The sequence below is a fragment of the Gallinula chloropus genome (assembly GCF_964237585.1).
Source record: "Gallinula chloropus genome assembly, chromosome: 13".
NCBI lineage: Eukaryota > Metazoa > Chordata > Aves > Gruiformes > Rallidae > Gallinula > Gallinula chloropus.
Window position 1 is genome coordinate 3706020 of NC_140098.1, and position 27956 is coordinate 3733975.

Below are 27956 nucleotides of genomic sequence, written 5' to 3' on the forward strand. Positions count from 1 at the left end.
AAATATATTTAGGATTTTTACAAGGCCTTGGGTTTATATAGGTGTTATCATTCTTCAAGCAAAGATGTCTGTGGTGTCTGCGTATGTATAAGTAAAGCACTGGAGTTAGGTTATTAAATCAAATTCACAAGTTCCAGAAGGTGTATCAAATTGGTAAAAATTTGTATTCCTAAGATTCAGAAATGCATGTATGATGATGTAATACTGTACAGTGATCTTGTCTTGAGTTTATAGGTTCAGTGAAGGACGTAAGTAATTTGTAGGGTGTGTGGAGAGAGATTATTTCTTTTACTTTACTTCAAAAGTAGCCATGCACAATCTGAAAATGTCTGAGCCATCTGAGCCCTATCTTTTGGACCTTACAAGTACTTACTAGTAGTTATATTAATTTCATTTTAAAGTTAGTAATATAATTTTACCATCATTTAGTGAGGATAGCTCTCATGTGTAACGACACCTTAGATGCTAAGGCTTCTGGCTCCTGTAATACACACAACGCTTGCATATTTTGTACCTTAACTTCTCTGCTTTCTGTTCAGCCACTTGAATCCTTTCTGTTCGTAAGATAGGTTCTCCCTGGCCTTTCTGGACCATTGTATTAGTTAGAAAAGACATTCTGTGACTTCTTTTTGATTTGCCCATGTTTCATAAGACTGAATTGACAGTAGATTTGGTTCTTTAAGGTAAGGGGATGGGAAATGTTTGTAATTACAGGCTGTAGGTATAAAAAAATGCTCCTTGTCCTAAAGAAAGCAAATTTCTGACAGGTTCCCTACAAGTATAAATGTTCATGGCCAGTAATTCTAGCCTTACACCGCAATCTTAGGACTGACCTATTGCCAGATAACAGCTTTTTCCAGTGTATTCCAACCCACTTTAAACACTCCTGTGCCTACTAAGCAGGTTGCACCCCACCTTTTGTGAAACAGTGTTGTAGAACAAACATGTTGCTAAGTCCACAGGAATTCTTACTCTTACAGTTCTTGTGGAATATTTTCTGAATGAACTAAAACCAAATTTGTGGGAGAGACACCACCTGCCTGTGAGAACATACCCAAAGGAAGCAATCGTGACGTTAACCTTAGTGGAGATTAGCAATGTGAAGAGTTACTCTGTTGTCTTATTCAACATACCAATGCCATAAGAGTGAGCTGAAAACTTCTGAAGTAATATGTTCTGGAGACTGAATTGATGGGCAAAAAGTTTCTTTTCTGTCTGTGAGGAGGTTATACATAGGTCTAGGACTGAATTTTCATCTTAGTGGGTACCTGACTGCTAAATTTTCAAAAGATAGCAAACTGTGCAGAGCAAAACTACGCTTAATACTATTCTAGAAAATATGTAGGGATTTGAATACATAAAAATATAATTTATTTGTTTTATTGCAGAATTGGATTTCTTTATTTCCTTTTAATATATCAGTAATTAGTTAATAGAACCAAATATTACATTAACCAAGCACTTCTAAATGGCCCTCAAATTAGTTCTATGCAGACAAAAGCAGCATCAGACAGTAAGAGTCTTATATACCACAGCAACCATCAGCACAGGTGCCAAGCAGACAACCCAACTCAGGGTATCACCATATCACAGTAGTAATTATTCGTTAAGTATTGACTTTTTTGTGGTGACAGTGATCACACTCTTCACACTTCTTAGTGCTCCCCAAAATCAGAGCACAGCAAAGAGCTGCTGGCCATCTTGCCTGGGACTTGTCCGGAAGAGGAAGATTCCAGCTGGCTTGCCTCAGGGTGGCCAGCACTGATGGAGGAAGCTGGCTGAGCTCCAGGTTTTCCGAGCCTGAAGCTCACTGGAGAGAGTTCCAGCTGGCTTTGCAAACTGTCCAGCTGCAGAAGGGCAAGCTTCTTTTGGAATATAGGTCCTTTCATACCAGCCAGTTTCCAGTAGTCTAGTTTCATTTAAAACGTAGAGAATCTGTTAGCTGTTCCTTTCTTTTGCCTTTTCAGTTTTACAAAGGGGTCAGATGTGGTGATACTTCCTCAGTTCTGTTGAGGTATCTTGCAACGTGAGGATTCCCTGTTCACTGCTCAGCATGCAGCGTAGATTGCACAAAGGAGACTTCACCATTAATATGGATAGTGTTGGTGGACATGAGAGAGAAGACTATTTTATTCATCTGTTCTGCAAAGTTTTGGAATTGTGTTCCAAAACTATGAAGAAGTTATGCTCTAAAGAGCTAGACAGTGCAGTTAGTACTGGTTGCTACTTTGAGCTAGGGAAAAGGGGAATAATCTTAGGCTAATATTTTATTGATGAGACACTAATGACATAAGCCAGGAATCGATTTTTTTTAATTGTTCTAAGTGCAGTGTTCAAAGTTTGTCTAAATTGGCATTCTTAGGGGCAGGAGCTTTGTATAGCCTTATATATGCAAACATCACCTGTCTTGCTTTGGGTGTTGCAGCACATAAAAGTTTCTGTGAATGAGAGATGTTCTTTATTGAATGTGTTGAACTTCTAATAAATAGATTGATGAGTAATGGAGATCGATTAGCACTTTGTATGTTGTGTTGACACAGCATTGTAAGGAGAAGGTACTCCAGGTTGAAGCCAATTATTAAATTTAAATGATAAAAAGTAAGGAATTGAAGTGATCCATCTTAATTAAAACCAATTATATGGAAAGCTATATAAAGATTACTGCAGGCCTAGGATTAGGAAAGATGTATAGAAACGCATCTGGACGTTGCAGTAAGTTGTGCAGTGTCCAGAGTGGATGTTTCACCATCCTACAGTAGAATAGCATTTGGTTAAATGTTTACTAACTCTTTTCCAAGGACTGTCATAGTGGTTGGAGGCTTCCAAAGGCTGAGATAGAGTAATGGAATTTAGAAACAAGATACAACAGCAGAGTAAGCAGTATGGTCTTTGGGGATGTTCTGCTTTGCTTTTTAATTCTTTACTGAAGCTTTTCCTGGTATCAGTTTTTTTGTTGTTGAATGATCATAATTTGTACACATTTTAGTGACTCACAGGAAATAATTTTTGTTCTCCTGTGTGCAAGGCAGCTTAGAAATGGAAGAGTGAAAGATGGCTATTTGGGTAAAAGGAGTAGTTTATGTTAATGAAATAATAAAGATCTAGTGGCTGACTTGGAATTTAGTGTACAATAAAATTTAAATAAAAATGTCTGTTGAGGAGTAGATGTTTGGGATCCATTAACAGGAACAAAGCCTATACTACAATTTACATATTTGAAATACAGCCCAGTAGTTTTCTGATTTGTTATCATGGCTTTTCAGAATTTTGTGGGCTGTACCTTATGTTAAAGAGAATTTTGACAACAAATGCTGTTTGGAAACCAGTAACAGAAGATGGCAAGGATAGACTTGGAAGCAGAGACTATAAAAAAGTTTAGGAAAATTAAAACACAGTATAAGTTGGTCAAACATGGACTAAAGGAGACTATAAAAAACTTTTACAAATACTTTAAGGGTTTTATCACATCGAAGTGTATTGATAAATTACTTAGAGCAGTCTAAGAGAGTATAAATATAAACAACAGGATATAATTCATCAAAATAAGATTTGGGCTGGTTTTAAGGCAGAATGTCCTCACAGTAAGACACATTAATAGGAGTAGATCAGGCTCCCAAAGGTAGTGATGAAAAGACCATCACTGAAACCATTAAAATTAGGTGAAATGCTGTAGGAAGAATTGTAAAATAAATTGAGGACAAGTGATCCAGTGACTTTTGCCTTTTTTTTTCCTTCATTGCTTCTTTTAAAAACATTTACTCAATGGAACAATATTGTTATCATATTAACATTAAAAATTATGTGCTGAGTTTTAAAAAGTTATTGTTTTGGAGGAAAAAATAATTGCTTATGTAAATTTTAAGACACTGTTGAAGAAAGTAACTGTTACTATTACAGTATAGTAAACAATGGTAAATATGTATTTTAGGCCCACAAAAGCATGCACATTGTAACTTAATGCTGCCAGATTACATGATAGCTGAGGTTTGATATGACATTTATCTTCAGGAGTGAGTAGACTGATAAATCACAAGTGGCATAGCCACAAGTGACTTAGCAAGTGTTTACTCATGAGTGAAGATAAATGTCATATCAGACCATAGCCATTCTGAATTTTGTATGTTTACAAGTGGCTTGTTTCTTCCTTCAGCAATACTTTCCTGTTTTAATTGAGAGGAAAAAAATGCATGGTAAATGATGTATTTTCCAAATTTATTTTTATTTTCTATTCTTTGCAGAAACTTTTGTTTGCTCTGCTTTTCTTTTTATTGCAGTATTTGATATGCTTAAGCTTTTGGACCAGATGCTTTTGTTTCAAAGTGTAATTTCTGTAAATTGAGTCAGGTTGATTTTACAACACTTGTCCAGCAAAGGGGAAGGATACTGTTGGACCCCATGCATCTACAGTGGTGAAGGAGCATCTAGATGGTTGAGACTTGCCAAATCCTTGCAGCAAATTCCAATCTAATTGTCCTAAAGGACCTTTCCTTTGTAGGTAGTAGCTTTCATTTTTATTTAGTATCTCCTGTTCAGGTAAGAGAAAGAGAATAGAAGTTATCAGTCTTTCTTTCTACTTTTATACCTTTTATGTGCTTTGGCTGAATTCTTTCTCAGTCTGTATTTATTGGTTGTTTGTGTTGTTAATTACTGGCCTGTGTTCACATCTGTAATCTGTTCTTTGTCCTGCAACAACATATATTATAGAAGATTCACACCTGTCATTGCTTGAGATTAGGACAAGAGCATTATTACTTTATTCTCTCATACTTACTGAATCATTTTTGAAGGAGGACCTTAAAAAAAAGTATTTTAGCTGCAACCACTTTGTTACTCAGGTTGTCAGTAGTGTGACTGTTAAATATCCTCTTTTCATCTTCATAAGTGTGCTTGTTTTGTGGAAGCAACTTTGTCATTCTGCTGATGTGAAAATAAAGTGAACTTTAGAAATGGACAGAGTAGTCTGAAACGTTTGGAAGTGAGAAGAGGAACTTGTCTGGAGGAGCAGATAAATGATGAATCAAAGTGAGTGTGACTTGTGGAGTGGAAAGATGACAGTTAAAGGGAGAAGTGAGAAAATGAAATAAAGAGGGAGAATACTTTTTATTGTAAGAAATGCTTGTCTTGTTTTGCAGAAAAATATTATTTTTATAGAAAAGAAATTAGGTAACTTTTCATGTGTGGCATTTGGAAGATCAATGCCATGACTTTCCTGCTTTGTTGTCTTCTGTGAAGAGTTCTGAAGTGTTTGGGACATGATTCTTCAACTTTTGGCAGATAGATTGAAGAGGAATAAGTTGGTGTGTGATATTACTTGCTGTCTCATCACTGTACTGATCATAATTTTGTGTGGTAATTTTGCTGTTTTCCAGATTCATTATCAGGCAATGGCTGAATCACATGAAATCTTTCTTATTTTCTGTGTCTTTGTTGTTACTGTTCTGTTGTGCTTGCTCTCTTCAGTGGTGGAAATAATGGAAATGGTTTCCCTTCTTTGTATTGGAGATGGAAGATGAACAGTTTCTGTAAACTTTGAAGACTTTTATATTTCATCTTGTTACCTTTTCTGGCTCAGCCCTTTCATACAGTCATTGATACTATGGTTATGGATGTAGTGGTAAGAGGTTGGAAAGGCTGTCTGGAGGTGTCTGGTCCAACATCCAGCGTACAGATTAGCAAGTTGCCCAGTGCCCAGCATCAAGTTTTGATTTCAAGGATGAGATTACGCAGCTTCTCCAGGCAATCTGTTCCAGTGCTTGCCCATCCTCATGGCATTCTTTATTTTCCCCTATATTAAATTGAAATTTCCCATATTCCAACTTGTGCCCATTGTGTCACACCCTTCTCTGCACCTCTGAGAGAATCTGGCTCCATCTTTTCTACATCTTCCTGTTTGGTAGTTGCAGACAGCAGTAAGATCTCCCCTTTTCTGAAGGCTGAAGTAATGTCTCTGATAACCTCAGTATCCTAAAACATTCACTTCTGTATCTTCTATATCAGTCTGGGTTTGTAAATTGGTGCTTACAGGCTGGTCATTTGGGATTCAGCATATGAATAGATAATAGTAGATCAGCGTTATGCTCGCTCTGTGTATTTTTAGGCTGTAAGAAATATTATATAATTTGGTTAAGTTACTGATATCCCTGACTGCTTGCTTGTACTTGGTTCATTGTCTACACTTAGCAGGCCAAGTTCAAGTCTTAATAGTAAGGTTCGTGCTGTTGGGAAAATAGGCAAGAGGATTAGAACAGTTTGAATTATTTTAATTGATGAAGTGTGGCTTAGATTGTTTATAAATTTTAATGCAGAGTCAAATACCTCTGATTCATCAGTTTTTCCTGTGTCCCTTGTTTGCTTGCAAGAAGGTTACTACACATTCTGTTTCAGAAACAAATTACTAATGTTCATTCCTTAATCACTTCCAGATCTGAAAATCACATCTGTGTTGAAACATATCTTAAATCTGTGTAGAAACTGGTAGTTGAGTTAGTGTACAATTGCAGAATGTTAGGGGTTGGAAGGGACCTCGAAAGATCATCTGGTCCAGCCCCTCCTGCCAGAGTAGGATCACTTAGATTAGGTCACACAGGAACACATCCAGGTGGGTTTTGAATGTTTCCAGGGAAGGAGACTCCACAGCCTCTCTGGGTAGCTTGTTCCAGTGCTCTGTTGCCCTCACAGCTGCTCAAATGCTGCTCAGGGTTCAGGTGCAGTTGTTCCTTGTACAGAGTATGTGTTTGTTGCTCTTCAGTTTCTGTATGAAATTTAAGATGATGATTTTGATCTATGCCCCTTGGAAAAATGTTGTTTCTCAATCATTTTCTATACTTTCAGTGCTTTTACGTACACTGAAGTCCTAGTACAGAACCTCTTAAAGGGCATATTGAATGTATTTGATAGTAGAGAAAACATGACCCTTATTTATGTCATCTTAAATGTTTAAATACTATCCTGTCTTTAATGGTGTTAGGGGCTCTTTTAGGGCATTCACATGAAGCTATCAATCACATGCAACAGAACTTGATTTTGAACTGTAGAAGTTGTTTGCTTCACAGAGAAAAAAAGTCCAATTGCAGGAAATTATTATAATATCAGATTGTAATTCTATCCACAGGTCACTTGTGTATCCTTTTTGGCCTGGCTTCTGCCCAGTTATGGCTGATTTTCTTCACTATTCTCTGAAAACTTAGCCAATAAATTAATGTAAAAGTGGCAACGTTCTAATTCTTTTTCATAACAATGCAGTCATCTTTTTCTGTGGGCTATTTTGTCTCCTTTCTTATTAAAATACACTAGTTTCCTGTGCATCAAAATGCAGCCAAATTAAACTTTGCCTCTCATTTTCATTTATCATCTCTATTTTTTTCCTTTCTTTTAAGTGTGGTAGCTACTTTATTTTTCCCCCTCTGAGTGTCACTGTTTACTCTTGACCAAGTGAATTCCTCCATTTGCTCCATTTCAGTGCCAGGTACCAAAGCTCCATTTTTCCTTCAGTGTCTGTAACTGAAGCTGAATCCTTAATCTTTTTCTCCTTTCTCTCGTTCTGCAAGGTAACTATTGCTAATGCCCCAACATCTGCAGGTTTATTATGACTTCTTAACTTTTAATGTTTTAGGAAGTACAGCATGCAGTTTTGTAACGTCAGAATGGCCCCATTTGGTGTGTTTTATTCCTCCAGGCTACGTTACAGGTCTTGTTCTCCCATTACTTTTTCCTTGTTTGTAGTTTTCTCTTCCCTTCTGATTTGGGATCCCTGGTTCCTGCTGATGGAATGATTTCCTGTTTCTTCTGTAGTCTCTTAATTATCTACTTTTACATCTCATGTGAAAATACTGTTTCTCCTTTCCTTTTCTCCATAGCATGCTTTGAAGTCATAGGTTTTGCCATTTGTTATTCAGCTAAATAGTGTGGGTTTAGATACACTTTGTAAGGATAATACTGGCTGGTGCTGAATAAAGGTGCGGTGGTTCCTCTTTGTGCATAGCGTGGCATGTTGTCTCCTAGGAGGGAATGCTGCATCCTGTGGGGGTGAGGCTGAGACATGTCACTCAGAAACAGCAGACACATGTGCAGTGGGAGTAACATGGTTGTGACTGTGAAGAGTGCATGACTTCTGAAGTTGTCATGCCTGAATTGTGATGTAATCTTACTCACAGCTCTCTGCCTGTGCTTTGTTCTCAGAGTTTCTTTATGGATTTTTTTCCAGCTCTGCAGCATCCGCACGTCTTTGACTCTTCTGTTCATTCCATCTGTGCCTACCTTGTCCCTGATTTCATGAATGTACATTTTGCTGTTGCTTAGATGTGACCCTTGCAGGGTTTGGGTTTTTTTTTGATGTAATTTGTTTATGGGTCAAATTCTTACGTTCCTAACCCAGTTTCGGTTTTGGGTTAGGACTTCAGAACTTGGCGTAGTAGTAAGTTAAACCTTAGAATATCAAATTAATGTTTAAAAGGTGAATAGTACGTGGTCACCACAAAACATTGTTTTCTTTCTTGTGTTTGGAACCCATAATATTTTACAACTTACTTATAGTAAGTATTTTCTTTAAAAGGCGTATCTAGTGAAAGGCCTAATGGTTGTAGGTGGATACCACTAAAAGTCAAACAGACAAAAGTCTAAACTTTATCTGACAACTTTGAATTATATTTTTGATTAAGGTTGTGACATATGACGTTTGTGTCAAGTATTATTTGATTTTTTTTAAAGCATAACAGCAAAATAGGTATATACACACACACACAACCACGTGCGTTACATGAATATGACTTTTGTCACTAGCTGATTGTGCTTTTAGAGATCCATGTGCTTATATTAGTAATTACAGGTATTAGTATATTTACGTTGTGTGTGTTTGTGTATAAAGAGTATAATGTAAGTATACTTTTTTTTAATAATAGCAGATTATCCAGTCAACATCTGCTCAAACTGTGAAACGAAACCCTGCTTGCCAGACTACCCAGATTAGGATGCCAGTGGTAATAACTCAGACCATTAGACCACAAGGTATGGGTTTAAATGTTTTAGTGAGATTGTTACCTTTGTATGAATTTCATTGTAATTACAAACGAGTAGCATGGGAAGAACTTACAGTGTTGACGTTGGCAGGCTTGACATTTCTTTTTTACTTCATACTGGCTGAGGAATGCATGCTTTCACTATGCAATTTCAAGGTATTTCAGGCACACACACAGTGAAATGTTTTGAAACAACCCTAGGACTAAACTCTTACAGGCATAGCTACTTACTCAGCAATTTTTCGATGGAAAATTCTGAAAGAATTCAGGAACTTGACTCTTACTGTCCTAAGCTCTAATTCTGGGCCAAGAAGGAAATTCTTTGGGTTTTTACCTGAAGCCTAGAGGATGCCTCAATTTAATCATCCTGCTTTTAACTCGTACTCCTGATACAGAACATGATAGTCACTGTCTCTGCAGCTACAGAGGTCAAGGTAGGAGTCCTAGAGAAATATCTCAACCCATGTACTTTTAATTTTTTTTTTTCCACCTGCCAGTATGTTTACTCTTTGGTGAGGTCAGAAACTGACTGCAGCAACCTGACATGCCATGATTAGCCAGGGGAGCCAGAGGTGTCATTTATATATAGTATCCTCATCTCTCTGTACACAAGTGGGTTAATGTCTGGCTGATATGTCCCACATTTTAAGAGGGTTCTTGAAGCCTTCTTACTTTCTAATAAGTACTCGTTTGCTTCTTTCCACCACTAGACCTGTTAGGCTTGGTTTTTATTTTTCCTGATGATACATAAGAGCACCTTTTGGATGTGGGCATTTAGATGATTGAGGGTTTGTAATGGAATACAGAGCTTGTCATCTTCAGATACTCAATCGGAAATCAAACTTGTTTAAATACACATAACAGCTACTGCTGCCTATTTGACTTTATTGCTTGGTCTTTTCTGTTGTCCTTGGGAAAAGAAAGCATCAAAAACACCAACGATCACACTTAATAGTAGCTGATGTTCTACTTGCTGTGTTCTCAGAGAATCCAGAGGTTGAATGGACATGGAGAGTAAGCTGTCACTGTAATCCTGTAGGCTGTCCAAATTAGGAAGAAATGCATTTACTTGTCATAAAAGCCACGTGTTTGATAGCATTGATACTCATATCCTGAGTTTATTAACAGGGTAGGTATTTGGCACCTTATAGCACAAGCTTTCATTTCTGACTAATGTGTCAGAGTGAAGGCTGATTTAATGTCTTTGCTTGTTCAGTCTCTTCAGTTGTGAATGTCAACAATGTGCCAAGAATCTGCATGATACTGGCATCTGTCTTTTAAACAGTGGATTCAGAATATTAATTTATTCATGATAGCCACTGATCAGCCAATTAAATGCAATTTGACTGGCAGTTTGGCTTAAGGAGGACAACAGTTCATAAAGGCTAATTCATGCAAAGCCCTGCTTTTGGGTGAGCTTATTCTATTTACAAGCTGGTTGAAGCCCACTGCTGTAATGTTTTAGTTGCAGAGATGAAATGAACAAAATAGAAATTTAGAAAATGTCCCATTGTAAAACTGCTCATCCTGCAGCCCACATCTAGGGAAAAGTATGCCTGTATGCTTGCAGCTCTAAGAAATGTGGCTCTGGCATACTGTTAGCAGTTTGTTTTGATCCTGATATATTAGAACTTTCTACTGTAAACAGCAGTATAATGCTTTTTTATACTGGTCTAGGTATTTCGGTAGAAGGAGGTAAGATACTGGAATAGGATGTGGTCTATATAGAAAATTACAGTACTGTAGTTTGGTGGAGTGTGACTCCTAAGGATAGTTACACCAGAAGTGAGCTGACTTCCATAAAATGGTGCGTTTTCCTTCTCATATAGGAGTGAAATGTATCTGGGCATCCATGTGAACAGACTAATGTTTTCTAAACCAGTAGTGTAGATAAAGTTGGCAGACTTTAAGGACTTTTGTAATAATACAATTGCTTCCATAGCAGGAGAAGTAACACTATTGCACAAAAAGTTCGTGCCCCTTTATCAAAGGACTGATCAGTATAATAATTAGGTGAAGTACATTTTATGGGTGGGGGAATTCAGCCAAAGAATAAAATAATTACCCAGAGTATTCATTGCAGGAATACCACTAGGAATTTATAAGCTCATAAATTTCAGCTAATTTCTGTAGATCGTTTTAATTCAAATTTGAAACAAGGACCCAGTGGTGAAAGACACTCTGTATGTCATTACCAATCCCATGAAATATCTAGGCCCATGGGTGATTTTAATTTTCAAAATATGATCTCCCTCATAATGTGAATTGATGTTTTAGCCATAGTTTGTGACTGACTGTTTAATCATGCACAATTGTGATTTAAACCAGAAAACCCGTATGTCATCCCAAAACGTACATTTACTTTGCCAGATCCATGAGAGTGGAATTACACATACATGGGGTGAAAGAAAATGAGACTGATTTTTTCCATATCCAGTGCAGACATACTGTTTTCCTGAGACCAAGAAGTTTACTCTGTTGCTACAGCTTTTTTTTGGGGGGGGGAGTTTTGATTGAAATTTATCATCTGTAGAAAACAAACCACTGATACTAATTCTAAAGGAATATGACATTCATTCTGGAGCAGTGCCACTGCAACTTTAATTTTGCCATTGCAATAATTTTCAAGGTCAACATACTTGTAATCTTCTAGACATTAATGGTAGAAAGCAGAAATCTGCTCATTTTTATTACTGTATTATTTCTTTCCTTCCAGCCCACTTAGTAGAAGGCCTTTCAATTAATTCATCTGAAATTGATAAATGAATTGTCTGGTCCACGAACTAATGCTATCTGTGATATCCCATGGACCTTGAATTTTCTGATGACAAAATATTGTTGTTCCCCAGGCTTGGAGCCTGAATTCCTGAATCTTGTTGTGTATTTGTTAATGCTGAGGCTCCACACAACAGTTTGTTTATCCAGATTGAAGAACTGAACAAACGTTGTCAAATTAGTTTCACTTTAAGTTCATATATTAAAGTTGATAAAGGCTTTGAAATAAAGTAATGCTGGACTTGGCATTACAATTTTAGTAAGAAGTGTTCTTAAAAGGATTTGTTGGGATAGTTGTGTTTCAGGGTTTTGTAATTCATGAATGAAAAGCAATGTTACTAAGGTTCCCACCCTGCCACTTCTATGCAATTGAGTCAGTTACGCAAGAACAACTTCTACTTACTTCTCAAAGTCTCAAACAGTATGTGTATGTAATGCTCACTAACAGAGTGATATACGAGGAAAAACTGGGTTTTTTTTAAAGTCAGATAGATGTAGGAATTATTTTCACATGCCAAAACACAGGTAGGGTCAAAGGAAATGCAAAATGTAACCAAGTAAACATGTGCTTAAGCAGTGAAGAAGGGCTTACTCAAAATTTCAGTTGTCTATGCTTTTTCAGTTGCATACTGATACAGTGTTTTTAATAATACAGGTCTGTGGATTTACTAGTTAGCAACATAAATTTGTAACTATTTTGGTTAGATTTTTCCAAATATCAGAGAGGATTTAATAGCCCTTTTCAAATTTACCAACACAAGAAGCTGTGAATGTCCATCACACTTTGGTTCATTTAGAAATCCTGGTTTTATTTCCACATACAGGCCTGTGAAGTCTAAATACAGATACAAATTACTTTAAATGACTGTTTTCAAAATAAAAAGTAAAAGACAACCTTTATAAAGGGGAGTTATCACAAATATTATGATGCATTTTTTTCTTTTACATCCAATATAAGACATTTAAAAATATTTAAAATAATGTTTTGAACTCTGAAAATACATTTTTTTTCACTGCAATGAAAAACAGTGACCATATAAAAATGTAAAAGATGTAGTTAATACCTAGAGTAACTGTGATTTCAAGCATCTGTATTAAGAACACTTCAAATTCTGCTGCTCTATTCTGTACAGATTATCTAGAAAAATGGTTTACTGGCAATTGCAAACACACAGCCATTATGTGTATTATAACCAGTTATGGCCAATGGTTTTTGGTTTTTGGTTTTGGAATCTTGAGTATTCTGTAAATACTGAACAAACTATAATGTTAATATAAAATTTGTTTTCTAAATTGTTCTTCCTCAGCAGTGTAATCTTTAAAAATAATAACTTCCTTTGTTTGCAATTTACAGACAGTTAAATTTAGTTCCTGGACAGAAGGTTCTTTGATGTAAATTGTCTAAGACAGCTCATAATAACATTGCTTGGTGTTTTTCAGGCACAGTAGGGAAGGCACCAACAATACAAGCCAGCAAAAGTCCTGGGGGCTTTGGTGTTCAGGTCTCTGCAAATCAGAAAAACAAGCTGAATGACCCTGGAGGTGGTTCTTTCAGGTAAAAAAATAAAAAATAATAAAAAAATTGCAGGGGGATGGTTGGGGGGGAGGCTTAAATATAAAACAGCATTTAGAGTTGGCTTAACACCAGAGGGCAGTGTTTTACAATAATTCCTGCCTTTTTTTACTGCGATTGGATGACAATTTCCTTACTTGGGTCTATTTTTAAAAAAAAGGAGAGGGTCATGATCTATCTTGACCATTTTTCTCTTAATGCACTTTTTAGTGTTCGGTAGAGCCCTCGATTCTGTGGATTATAATAACTGGTAAATCGAATTATATGTATGAAGTTTTAAAAACATACATGGGTGGGTTTACGTCTCGGATTCTGATATTCATATGGAACATACCTTGCTGAGAAGATACTGACTGTGACAGCAAGGTATCCTGTCGTCAGGCTTCTGCAGCTAGGCTGCAGCTATCCCCTCATCAGCACAAAGAGCGTACTGTATGGTTTGTGTGCATGTGTGGGATTGTTGGCTTTAAAGAGAAGACATTGCTGTGTCTGTTATTCGCGTGCTTGCTTAGGTAGCAGAGATTGGGGCATTCTCTGGGCCCTGTAAGTAATCATGTGCTGCAAAGGTTTAACATAGAAGCATTGAGCTGGTATACCATTCCCTTTGCAATTCAGACTTCTATTTTATATCTATATATTGGATATTTATGTAGTGAAAAGTTAATCTTATGTTTACCGTATTTTGGTTTTGCTATCATGATTTTTTTTCCCACTCAGGAAAGCACATTTTATTTCTGTTTAAACATTTTTTACATTTTTGTGTGTGTGTGAAATGAAAAAATATTCCTAGACTTTAATTTTCATCTTCTGGAATTCTTATGTTGCTCTGACATCATCAAACGAGTACTTAATTTTCAGGCTTATGCTTTTGCAGGTGAAGTAAAAGAGAATTTGTAGCTCTTTGAAATATCTCTGCTTTGAGGCATGTCAGTATTGCAACTAATAGTGGTAGTACTTAGTATTAATCTAGAAGCAAAATCACTCAATTTTTTATTTTCCAATGCTTTTGCCTCCCACTGAGTATTTAAATGATTTAAAATGTCTGTTGGGTTCAATTGTACTGTCTTAATAAGTATTTTTTATGTTTGTAAGCAACATGAGCATTTATTCTTCGTTAGTATAGCTTTCAATTTTATATACACCAAAAGGGACAGCATTTTTTTAACTGGATGTTGTAAACTGTGCCAGGATTGATTCTTGCATTCACTTAGTTTATACATAGAATATATTAGGTTAGCTGGAATTGTTAATTTTCCCTTGGGGAGAAGCAAATGCTCAAGGCACTGATTGATAAATCAATAAATCTTTAGTGAGTTTGGTAAATAAGCTGTCAAGGGTGTATGTCATTTTTCCTCTAGAGAACAAATTTTAGTCAGAATGAATGTGTTTGTTTCTTGCATTGTTTTCTCCTTCAAAATAGTAAGACACAAAGCTGCATTTAAATAAGTCCATAAAATTGCAAGGATTTATTAAACAGCAGCAAAGATCAAGCTTTTTCTTGATATCTTAACAAAGAATTCAGTTGTTTGCATATTTGCATTTCAACCCCTAACCTCTCCCGAGGACAAATAGATGTCTGACTATTAAGCCTAAAGGCACAGAGCTGGAAATCTGTATTAATCCTCTGAATGCTGACTAGTTTTCCTCAACATTCCCAGCGTGTGTGAAGAATGTGTTTTTAGCCAGAAGGCAAACTGGCATCTAAAGCAAAGCAAGAATTTTGAAAAATAGTTGTGTTACGTATAAATTTATTTTGCCCTTAGTGTTTTATTACTGCATATTTGTTTCATTATTTTAAAGAACGCAGAATGTAAAATAACTTGAGCTTTTCACTCGTGTGAGCAAAGTGTTGGTCACTAGAAATGGAAATGTGAACTTTGTTATTTTAAGTTTCTTCTGTTGTGGACTATGGGAAATACAGGGAGGAATTATATAAAAGATGTAGCAATTAGGAATTTTGTGAATTACGGTTTAGCCTTTAATGTCAGCTTTTATTAATGAGCTGTAAGACTGCTTACGTCAGTTCACTGAACGTCATAGTAGCTCTTCTATGACGCAGACTTTTCAACCCAAGACTTCTACAGTGTGAAGTTGTTGTATTTATGAAATTTTCTGTAATCTCTTTTGGTATTAAAATGTATTGTTGCTAGTTTTTTCAGAGAGAGCTAGAGACAACTCTAATTGAATTTTCAACTGTGTTAATACCTAAGGATGGAAATTTTAATTGAATTTTTTCTATTTTTTTTGTTTTCCTTTTACAGTAGAGATCCAAACCTATATTTGTAACATAATAGTCCAGCTAGAGTTTTCTGTAGTGAAGAGAGATGAAGCAGAATGCCCACTGAAGTCTGCTAGTGGTCTGTGTATTTGGCTGCAACTGCTGTGACATCATCTAGTTGGGTAACCTCAGAGCTCCCACTAGTATAACCTACCACTGATGACAGTGCAAGTAGCAGACTTTCAAAGTAATTGTTACCCATAGTCAAGACTGTAGCCAATACAAAGAATTAATGGATTTCCTCCCCCCACCTGAGATTGACTCAGAATAATTGCAGTTGGAAGGGACCCTGGGAGGTCAACTAGTCTAACTAGAGCAGGTTTGGCTAGATTCAGGACTTGTCCAGTTCTACATATCTCTGAGGATGAAGATACACAGTTGTACTCTTAAGTTTTCCTACTACTACTTCTTAAATGTATTGAGCAGGGCTCAGTGGCATTGCCTGTGAAATGAGGCAAGAAGGTAGCCAGAGCTTGTGTTATGTGTGTTGATGTTTGCCATAGCGTACAAGTGAACCATACTTCCTCCTTTTGACAGTAACCTTCCTCTTTCTGAAACAGTATTTTGAAGTTACACATAACCTCTTGGAACTGGTCAGTGCCAAGTTTTGTACATCCAATGTGGTGGAAGGTTTTTGTTTATAGACAGTTCTGTGAAGTGACTGAGGTAATTTGAAGCTTATCTGAGTATTTGTATTTTATGCCACTGACCGGCAACATTTTAAAGCAGAGTCTACTTGGGAATAAAAAAATTGTTTACAGACCCCTTATTCCAAAAGAATCAGTTCCTTTTTATTTTATTTTGATTTTTGAAAATAAAATGCCTCAAAATGTATGATGTTACATCGAGTAATGGGCAAAGCAGCCTATCCTTTAAGGAAATATAGAAAGCTAATGTAGGTGTTAAATGGATAATTTCAAAGTTTTCATCTCCAAATGGTGTATCATGTAAAACCTTAACCTATATGTTTCTTTAGTTTTTTCTAACTAAATATTTCAAGCTATAAGGTGATTGTGTTTTTTTTCCATATTTTTCAAAATAAAAATGTTGACCTCAGATGTGGTCTGCTCTGTCATGCCTTTTGCTTCTCAGTGGGAAGCTACAACATAGACTGTGAATTAATTGTATGAAAAAGCAGTATTAGGGAGAAATTTCAAATTAAAGCTTGAAAGTTAGAATGAGCATTATAAATTCTATTTACACAGATTTATTACGCCATTATAAATTGTGGCTGTTACTGTAATTCCAAGTCCTCTTTCATATCCAATATATTGTTGCCAATCTCTGATCTTATGATCTGTGGAATCTGTAGACTGAATCTGTAGTCTTGCATATGTCTAGGGACTTTGCCCTAACAACATGAAATTTCAGTTTTGAGAGAAAGGGGAATCAATAATATAATGTTGTCTCAGTTGCTTTATGGATTCTTATAGCTTATTTGGGAGCAATTCAGTATAGCAGATTTGGACCTTGTTGGCTCAAATCTTACGAAGTGCATGAGAAAGAAAAGCAGTATGCAGTAGTGTGGTTAAAACTATTCCTAAATAAAATGCTACCAGATTTTTGTAGTGGCTTCTCTTATGTTACAAACATTCTGGTTAAAAAATTACAGACAACTGTGCAAATACTTTCTTTCTTATTTTCAAATAAGCTTGGGATTTTTTTTTAATTGTAGAAGTGTTTTTCATGAACAGGAGAGAGAGAGAGAGGTGTTAGAAGAATTTGAATACATAAGGAAGAGTTAAATTCTTCTAGACTACGATTTGGTTTCCGTTTGGAAAGAGTTTGAGAACCCATGCTGTCGTCTTAAAAACAGCATGAATGTTGGAATGTTACATTTATCCCATAAGGCTCAGAATTTGAGTAAAAAACCAAAGTAATTACTGAAACAGTATGATTAGTATGAGCACAGTAACATATGCCAAGGCATATGAAATTCTTAAAATACTGTGCTGGAATGAAAAGGGAAAGACAGTAATAATCAATCTAGACGACCACTGGATGGCATCTTTGTTCCACAGAATGACTTCTGAAAACTCACTTATCTGGACTTAAAAGTTGACTTCTATAGGAATTATTTTGGCAAGAATTCCAGCCTTCTATATACAAATGTATGTACGTTTCAGTGTCCAAACCCCAGTTCTTTTTCATGATGCAGTTCCTCAAAGTCAGAAAGGATGTATTGATAGTGGTTTTCCCATTAGACTGGAAAAATGCAGTCTCAGGTATGATTGAAAACATCTCATATCTGTCTTCCATGTAACATTAAGTAAATAAAAAAGATTGCACTCACACATAGTAGATTGCCAATGTAAGATGGAAGGAACTGATTCTGTCCAGGAATTGCAATAATTGTCTTTCTAAGTGCTATTGCATTGGTTTTGATAACTTCATTAAAATCCTGGGGTTTGCCCATATTAGTTACCTGGTTTTATTACAGCCAATTATTTTTTTATTTATAATGTCACACATCTGCACCCCACATAAAAAGTGGAATAGCTGAAATGCTAAGCAGAAGGAAGGTAAAAGATTGTATTTTTTTCAGCTAGTAAGTACAAGCTGAGAGAAGTATAAACTTCTCCTCTTAAAAATTGTGTTCTTGAAGTCAGGAGTGCTATCTTGATTTTTGTATGGATTATTGCTTGAAGGAGATGAAAGCACCTTAGTCCTGGCAAACTGACCTAGAAATATGGGATTGAGACTGTATTACTGCTAGCCAGATTGTACATAACTGTGTGATAAATGCAGGTGAGATCATAGGGGCTGGATATAGAGAAAGCATAGGAGTGTGTGCTCAGGTCGGCTCAGCAGGCAGTGGTACCCAGGCACGACTGGACCCCACAGGGCAGCAGTGCTGCCTTTGCACCCACAGAGATGTGAGGGTCCACTGGCAATCACTATTGGATTTGTGTTTTTTTTAATTGGACTAGCTAGTTAATGTTTGTAGTTTGGTCAGATTTAGCTTTATTTTGAAATTCTGAGCTTGAGTTTGTTTTCCAGTAGCTTCTGCTCTCTTACATAGTTTTGAGTTTGTGTTGTGATAACTGCCTTAATGTGAATTTGGTTTTGCCACGGGTTAAAAGGCCTGCTGGATGTGAACCTTTCGTTCCTAAGCAGATTACGTTGGGTGATGATCATTCTATTTCAAGCATTGAGGCTTTTAACCCCCAAAAATCTTAGGGCTTCTTTTTTTTTCAGGCTTAGTTGCTGGTTTTTATTTGTAGTTAGATTCTTTTGAACTCATCACTATTTAAGTCACTGTTAGTTGTTAGGTGGCCAAGTACTCTTGTCAGCTGTGATTATCTGGGAGCAGTTTCACGAGTGGTTGGACAAGGCCAAAGAGTAGTTTGGTCATCTGTGCACTGAGTTGCATAGGAACCCAGTTTCTTCATGGTAGCTCTTGTGACCCTCCTATGAGCATCACATATAGATCATCAGAAATGTAAAACTGAAAATCCTTTAGTCAGCATGAAAACCATCAAGGCAGGAGCTCAATTTTGTGACACTGTCCTCAGGAATTTCATTCTAAGAGAAGAAATCAAGTGCTTAGCACTCCTGGAAAATAATAAAAGCTCATTTGTGTAGCATTTTTCTGACAATCGTTGTAAAATTTTCCATTTTCTGCCTCAAGTGTTCAGCACATTGCTTCAGGTTTATACAAACAAAAATCCCTTCTTAACTTCTCCCTGCAAAAGAAAACAAATCCAATATCTTAACAAACCATAGAAGACTTGCACCAAAATTTTCTGCTGTAGTGCAGATATCAAGGAGAGTATGGGAGGACCAAGATTATGGATTTCTGGATTTCTTTCCTTTTGTTCTCAGACCTAACTTGTAGGTTTTGGTTTTTACTGTAGGCATTAAACATGTTACAAGTGACAGAAAGTATACTACAGTGCACAGGACAACATCTATGTAATCTGGGTTTTCTAAAAAAGCTTTTAAATTAAGCTTTTATTTGTTTGCTTTATGCAGTAGCAGTAAGTCTGGATGTGGATGTATGTGGATATTTTCTCTCTATATATATTCTCAAAGATTGTGTAATCACTCCTGGAATATGCTGAAATACAGTGTTTGTGTCAGTAATAGCTCCCAAGCAGAATGTGCTAAAAGTTAGATGGTTGTTTCCACAGGTAGGAGTCAGAGCTCATAGAAGTAGGAGGCAAAAGATGCTTGGGAGATGCGAATATGGAAACTCAGATTTGTTAGTCAGTACTTCCTCAAGCTATTAGGAAGGTTATTGTAGGGCAAACAGCAGCCTGGGAAGTGCTGCTATCATCTTCTCAAATGCAGCTCATTCTTACTAAAGCTAGTTAACATGTTCAACCAAATTTCATGTGTTGCCAGAGAAAACACCTCAGCATATTCAAATGACACTTGTAACCCAAACTACCTATGAACTCATCGTGGTCCAAGAATCTTTCCTGACATTTGCTGAAAATGCTTTGGTACCCATTTTGATAGGAACTTGTGAAACTGTGCAGGCTTCCAAGTTCATGGCTTTGCTTGTAGTGTCTGTGGAGTTTTATTTATTTTATCATTTTACTCCTAGTTTTCAGCATAAAGAGAGTAGCCGCATGCTGTGTCTTTAGTGTTGATCATTGCCTTTACTTTCCTGACCATCCTGGTTTCACTGATATCACCAACTCTCAGATAAAGAAAAGAACCCTTCTGTCACACCTTCAGTTACAGGCAACATTTTTTCTAATGTGATTAGAGAAATACTTCGTTATTTCTGAATCTAGATTACATCCAATGAAAATAGAGACCCTCCTGGTTGTGCCTCATGTTAGCACCATCACAGGCATGTTGTGCAATGATTACTTTGGAGAAGCACATAACACACAAAATGAGTTTATCACATGCAGAATTATTTGTTTTGAATTTTTTTTTCTTTATAGAGATGATGATGACATCAATGATGTTGCCTCTATGGCTGGCGTTAACCTTAATGAAGAAAGTGCCCGAATTATGGCCACCAACTCTGACTTGGTTGGAACCCAGATACAGTCCTGTAAAGATGAACCCTTTCTTGCTGCTATACCTCTACATAAACGCATACTTGAAATGGGTGAGAAACACGTCCTTTCCTTTTGATAGTGTTTCCTTTGGAGCTATGTGATTCCGAGTAACAGAACATGCTTAGCACTTAAGATTGTTTTTTAAGCATTTTATTGCATAATCTTCTATTACTAAACTTTCAAGGTTTTTGTGATAAAAGTAACTCTGTTATCTGAAGTTGGAAAAAAATAGTATACTGGTACTTTTATACTTCGTGCTTTCCCTGTGTTTTTTGTATCCAAGGATCTCAAAGCTCTTTGCAAACATTAATTATTTCTCACAATCCTCCTTCATGTTTTACACATGAGAAGATTGGAACAGAGGTAAAGTAAGTAGTACAGGTCACAGAGGACACCTGTGAATAACATTTAACAGAATGTAGAAGTTACTGTCAAGATTTTCTTTCCCGATACAAACCGATTACTCAGTGCGTAACACCTGCATCTGTTTAAGTTCATAGTGACTGTCTTATGGCATTATTTCAAAAAGGTGTATTTATCCTGGCAAAAAGGTGCCTTTCTTTGTTCTGTCATTTGGAAATAGAAGTTTAAATCTTTAGTAGAAAAAAAATATTCAAAATCAGTGATGTTTGAAGATCACTAAATATGCTCAGAATACATTTTATATTCCAGACTTTGTGAATGTACTGTGTATGTTCTGGTACCTAAGTGTATCTTATTCAACACAGTTTTAGTCATATTTTCAGAGTCATCAGTGTCTTAAGATACTAAGCTCATAATTGTTTAAGGGCATAAATCATGTATTTCTTTAAGAACTATGCTTACTAGTTAAATTAAAAAAAATATAGGGTTCTATTTCTTAAAATTTTAAAGACAAAACCAAAATCTTGTTACAAATCATTTTGGTTAGGTTAAGTCAGGCAGTTACTTCTGAAATGTTATGTTCATTGAATTGATAGAAGCCTTTTTATATTGCAGTTGCAGGCAAAGTTCTTCATTGACTTATTGTCAAACTTCAGTCTTGTATTTCAGTTAATACCCTTTTAAGTTCTCATTCAGAGAAAAGAATTATTTTGCATGCTGCAGTTACCATATTGTGATGATGTGACGATGACATTATGGGATGCAGTCTGGGAAAGCATACGTGCAGCTTCTTGTGAGGTGGCTTTGCACCACCTGAGACAGGAAGCCAGAAAGGTTTTAATGAAATTTGGTTGAGAAACTGTTGTGAGGGATGCTCACATAATAGGTTGTGCAGGTGTAAGAAAAAGGAAAGGAAACAGACTTAAAACTGTTAAAAAGAATGGGAAATTGGTAATGAATTTGCCATATAAGCCTTAATGAACTGTCTGGATATAACAATTGCTGCACAACATGAAGCTGTAATTACAAGTGCAGGACTTACAGGAATCTGTACATACTTTAAGAGCCACAGAACCCATCACACTATTCATCACTGCCTTTTGGGGTTTGCTCCTCTGAGGAACAAATCCCCATGGCTGTTTTTTGAAGCTTTATTGGCTTTGATAATTGAAATGAAACTTTCAAAGCTTTTAAAAGCAGCTGCAGGGATTTACTTCTCAAAAGCAGTGAATCCAGAAGAGCGGCCACTCCTAGTGATCTCCTGCAGCCACTTTTAGAGCTTTATTTTGGCTTTACATGAAGCCTTTTTATAGTTTTGAAAGTGGCTGTGGGGTTCACTGGTGGCTACTATCTGGGATCTATGGCTCTTGAGGAAAAAATTCCTTCAGCTGATTTTGAAGTTTTAGAAGCTTGGTTTTCACTGTGTGTGGCCAGATTTGTTGTTTGCTTAGGACCACACACAAATTTAGTAGTTGGTGCTACTGGGCACTTAAAATAATGATACTGTAAGTTCATGACAAAACTCGGTCTTCCATATGTTGCCTAGACACACCAGGACTAAGCCAAGGAGGCTGTGACCTTCTCAAGCACAGTAGGAAAAACAAAGTATGCTATGTGAGTCCTAGTTCTTCTGTTTTCATTGTGTCTGTTGATAAATGAGATAAAAACATTGTTTGTTCTTACTGTTACCTGAATATGACATTAAAAGGCCTTATTTTCTACCTTTAAATCTATTCATATTTAATGATCACTTTAGTTTTAGGGCACTTTTTAAATGTTTTAGTAAAAGAGAGATTTGTGGTATGTACAGTATTAGGAAACTGCTCATCTCTCCTTTCTCAGAAGCTAGATCTTTCAAGATTTCTGTAATATTAATCTCCTCCTCTCTTTTCTGAGTAAGAGCTCTGTCGAGCAACTCAGTAGTGTTCCCCAAAGGCTGTTTCAGAGATTGTGCTTCCATTCACCAGAGTCAGAATATAAACTGCTAAAGTGAGAGCAGATGCTATTCAGTCTTTGGCAGTAACCACCAGCCAAATGCCTCAAAGTTACAGTGACAGAGTTTCTTAGTACATTGTATATTCTTATCTCTACTATAATTTGGCCATGTTATCATCCAAAATTTATTTTAAGTCTAAATGACTTATGCTATTATTGATCCTTTTAAATGGAAGAAGTAACTAAATCGTAATTCATGTAAAGATATTCATCCACTTCCCACGTGCTTCCTTATCCAGTTTTGTATCTAGTAATTTTTGGCTGGTCGTCATTGCCATTTGTTCATGTAGGAAGATGGGGCTGTGACTGTTTCTTAGCAGATAATGTATTTCTTTTGCTATTCCACTCAGGATTATACAACTTTAAACCCTGATCTTTCTGTGTGACAGCACAGCACGATGAAACATATGCACAGGCTTGTAAGGCTTTTGTTTCTGGGGTTTTTTGAAGTTAGAGGCAGAGGTTGATGTTCTTCATGCACGTGCATGCTGATGTACATACAAACTAGGTCTTCATGTTTGTTAGTAAAAGGGGTGTTATTTCTTTAAGTGGCAAGATAATCTGAGTAGACCTTCACAAAGAAATAATGCTGAAAAATCTTAGCTTTTTAATGTGGCGTTAAGAAACAGGAAACATTAACCATTCCTATGTGTTTTGTGTTCATTCATAAGCTGTTTCTTGGTGGGTAAGAATGCTGCTTTAATTAGGTTTTAGAAGCTAGTTTTTGACATTCTGAGTTTTCACTGTTTATCAAAAGGGGCAATACTAATGAATAAAACAATATGACTTAGGTTGTTTTGAGTGTGACAGTTTTCTCTGGTTTGTAACCGTCTTGTGAAAATAAAACCTCCTCTCTAGAACCTCCACTTGCTGTTCCAAAAAAAATTACTTTGTATTTTCTGGTCAACAGATCACAATATCCTTACAAACATAGAATCTGCTTCAGCTTATTAATTCCACAGCTTTTGTTTTAATTCTAACTGATTTATTCTATAACCAAATGATGCAATTTTGCTTTTACTTGGCTAACGTGTCACTTGTGGAGAATCTTAACTGTAATTTAAGTGCCTTAATGCAACAATAATGAAACATATGTTTGGCATACTGTATTCTTTGACTTAGATAGATTGTTTCTTGCTCTTCACTTTCAGTGTTCTTCACCCAATTTTTCTACTTCAGTTTTTATTGTTACAGAGCACTGGCTGAATTGAATAATTACGAATGTGACATTCTAAGAAATGTGGGAATGGTTGGGCCATATTGAATGCATTTCAACTGTCCATCTTGTATTTTCAAATATTTTTTACTTAAATGTGTACGTTAAATGCGTACTGGAGAATCACAGATGATATGTTTATTTCACATTAATTCAGAATTATTGCTACATCTGCCTTAGGAAATAAATTTTTCTGTAGCATGATTTTATGAAATACCAATGTTGGATAGCAGATGTAAATACAGTATAAATTTCCTTTGGAAAAAGTCTGTTACATTGAAAACATAACATACGCCTGTAATGTTTCCTATAACATCCTAGTATTTGGTTCTCTTGCTTCAACCAAATAGAGTATTTAGGCTAGAACACACATAGCGGTGCAGGCCAATTATGAAGAAGCTTGAAAATGTGCTGATGAATCTAAATTCTCCTAGTCCCATCGTTAAAAGGCCTGCAGTTTTCCTTAAAATAGCTTCAGAGGAGCTTGGCTTGATGGAATTGTCTCTGTCATTGTAACACTTGTAGGGTTGGGCTCAGTGTCATTTGTAAATTTGCCTTTTTGCGATTTTTACGTATAAAATATTTTTAAAATTCTGTCTGATTAAATAGTTAACATTGTTCTCCCTTGATTCTTTCTTTGCTCAGTCACAGTTGAATTACATGTCTGCTATAAAAATGCGAGTTAAAATGTAAAGAAATAAATTATCTCTTGTGTCGTATTCTGGAGCGTGTTGAATTTACTACATGGTGCCACAGTGGCAGCCCAGTTGTATGCATAACTATATACTTTAAATAAATAATTTGAATACTCTAGAGGGCATTTTATATTGCTAAACCATCTAAAAACTGATTGGGATATCCTTCTTGGAGCCAAGCCAGTAGATTTCAGAGTCTGTATTTAAAACATTTTTTTACTGGTTTAATAAGAGAATCAGTCATTCTCTCATCCCTGTTTCATCTGTCTGTTTGTCAACAATTGTATTTGTGTTTGAATGAGATGAAACTGTATTATTGATGATTGCTCTTTCATATACAGAGCAGTTCTAACATAAAAGTACACTTATTTCTCTGGTTGGTTTACTTTAGAGTGTTTTTATAGCTGCTTAGATTACAGTTGTTGCAGGTCCTGAAATTTCTGAGCTACCAGATTGCCTGTGAACATAATCTTTTTTATTTTACTGCACTTTTTGGTGATGTGACTTAGTTGTTTTCATTGTTGACTTTCAACTTTTTATCCATGAATTGATTTGTCTTCAAACTGAAATATTCCTTTTAATACCAGTTTTTCCACCAGCATCTTTTTGTCAGGATGACCTCCTTAAATACCTGTGGACATAACTCTTGTGTTTGGAGATAGTTCTAACATCTGCTTGTTCTAAAGCATAGCATTTTGGAGTCATGCATTGTCCTAATTACATGTTTAATCCACTTGAACTGTACCTACAGTTGTGTTTTCTGTGATTTTATTGTTGTTGTTGTTGTTGCTTTTTCTGATGAAAAAAAATACCTCTGTTAGGTATTGTATAATCCAAATTGCAGGTTATTGTGCATGCCAAATCCTTTGACTTTTTCTAATTCTGATAAACTTCAGTATATTACCTGCAGAGGTGTGGCAGATGTAGAGAGATATCTCCATTCTGACATCTGGAATAGTTCTGTAACAGTGCGGAGTCAGGGAGGTTCTCTTCAGTAGCATAAAATAAGCAATTTGCTGGAAACTTTATGTATATTAGGTGGTGTGTAGTGCTCCCAATCTTCTTACCAATGTCTGCAGTTGTTATAATTTAGTTTCTTATGATGAGACTGGAGTTTCTTGTACATGTTCAATAGAGAATCTGGTTTTATATTCCAAGTTAATCACTTGACAGTGTTATTGCCAATGGTTAACCGTTACATGTTATTTACATTTATTACTTCCTTTTCAAAAAAGGTGGGGATACATTCCCATCTTAGTATCAGCAGCAGTGTTGCCAAATAAACATAACCAGTAAGTATTTCAGCAGAATGTTAAACCGTATTGTTGTTCTTTCTTCAATAGGTCCATGATTAGACTTCCTGTTTCACAAGATGTCCCAACATGTGTTGGAATGGTAACTTCAGTACCACCTGAGAGCTTGGAGTCTGCCTTTCTGTGAAAGGTAGGGCAGCTTCTGTTCAATATTTTTTGTGTATTTCTAAGGTTTTCTTTTTATTAATCTTAATGGTTCTGCAACACTACAGAATCTGAGTTACGCTTTTAGTAGTATCACCTCTAAGTGCCAGAACTGATGTTATTTCATCAAGCAGTAATTTCTCAAAATAAATGTAGATATGTTCAAACTATGACTATTTAAGAAAGAAATGAATCTATTTCTTCAAGCATCATTTGCAAAGGTTTTACTCCAATTGAACAGAGAGCATGAACATACTATTTGCTTCCAGAAATATTTAGAGAATGCAAGTTTTGTTTTCACCATAGCACCTTGTTTCTATTTTATGAATGTGGTGGAAGAGCCTTCTTTAAAAGGTCTTGCGGTTTCTGGAAGGCAGTTCTGGCCTTCAGGGCCTACCAAAATACCTTGCCCAGCCTCAAAATAAGTTTGTACCTGGGAATTGAATGGCTTAAATTTCTTGGTTTCTGCAAAGGAGAGTAAAATTAAGACTATCATTCTGTGGAGAGGCATTCTCTACCAGATCAATTTATAAAGTCCATCTCATAAAGAGATTTCTGGTAATAAATATTGGATGTAAAATAAGAACAATAAAAAGAAAACCTTAGAGAACCATTCAATATTGCAATAAAGCTGACTTACATTATCCCTATAGGCAAACTCCATGCTCTAGAGGTGGTACTAATGTCCCCAACTCTCAACACATGTTGGAACATCTTTGTGGAGGAGGAAGTCGTTGATCAGTGAGCAGCATCTTCAAGGATCGTTTTAAGGGGGAAAAAGTAAAAGGTAATATTTTCTAAAATATATTGAAATGATTGTTCATTACGTTTATTTGGCAATCCTGCTGCTCATACTAAGGCTATAATGTTTTCATTTCTTAAAATTACTGAAAAACCTCATAAACTTCCCTTTAGTCTTTCTCCCATGAGTTTGAGTTACATTTGTTAACTTCCTTCATGTTGCTGACTCTACTGCATACAAAGCCCAGGTTCTACTATAACTTGTTGTCAACTTGACACTTTTTTTCAGTGCTAGCAATATGGAGGGCAGTAGTCTATGGTTTACTCTGTTTTGAAGTGTCTAGTGTTAAATAAGTCATAGCCAAGTGTTGCAAAGTGAACTGGTACAAAGACATTCCAGTGGTAACAGAAGGGTATTTGTTTTCAAGGAAGTAGCTGTGACACTGGATGCAGCCAAGTACCTGGGTGAGATACCACCATCTCTTCTTGCACAATAATGTACAAGTGCAACTGCCATAAACTACAGCTATTTTGACAAAATCAAATGACCGTTATCTGATCTGGATAAACCTTGTGTTGGTGGATGATCTGATGATGCATGGATTTGGTATTAATGAATGTGGCACAATGTCCTGATCTTGACAACTTTTCGTGTGATCCTGGACGTACACAGATGAAGGTGCTGATGTTTTGAAATTCAGGTTATGGTCTCCAGTCTCCCCTTCTGGTATCCTTTACAATTTCCTGTATTCTCTGTGCATGTACTTTCTGGCTGACATGTCGATCCTGCCTCCTTACAATGAGTCTGCCTGGCATCAGTGGACAGCT

At 36.2% G+C, this 27956-nt stretch overlaps 1 protein-coding gene across 1 annotated transcript in view; it reads left to right on the forward strand.

The window, feature by feature from the left end:
• LOC311196527 (transcription initiation factor TFIID subunit 4-like) overlaps positions 1–27956 on the forward strand; it is a gene marked incomplete at both ends in the record, with an annotated part of 142084 nt that overhangs the window by 23741 nt on the left and 90387 nt on the right. Inside the window, 3 exons of the mRNA XM_084270107.1 lie at positions 8898–9003; positions 13230–13344; positions 20542–20711. Of these exons, the coding sequence (XP_084126233.1) occupies positions 8898–9003; positions 13230–13344; positions 20542–20711 (391 nt within the window). The remainder of the gene's footprint in view (positions 1–8897; positions 9004–13229; positions 13345–20541; positions 20712–27956) is intronic.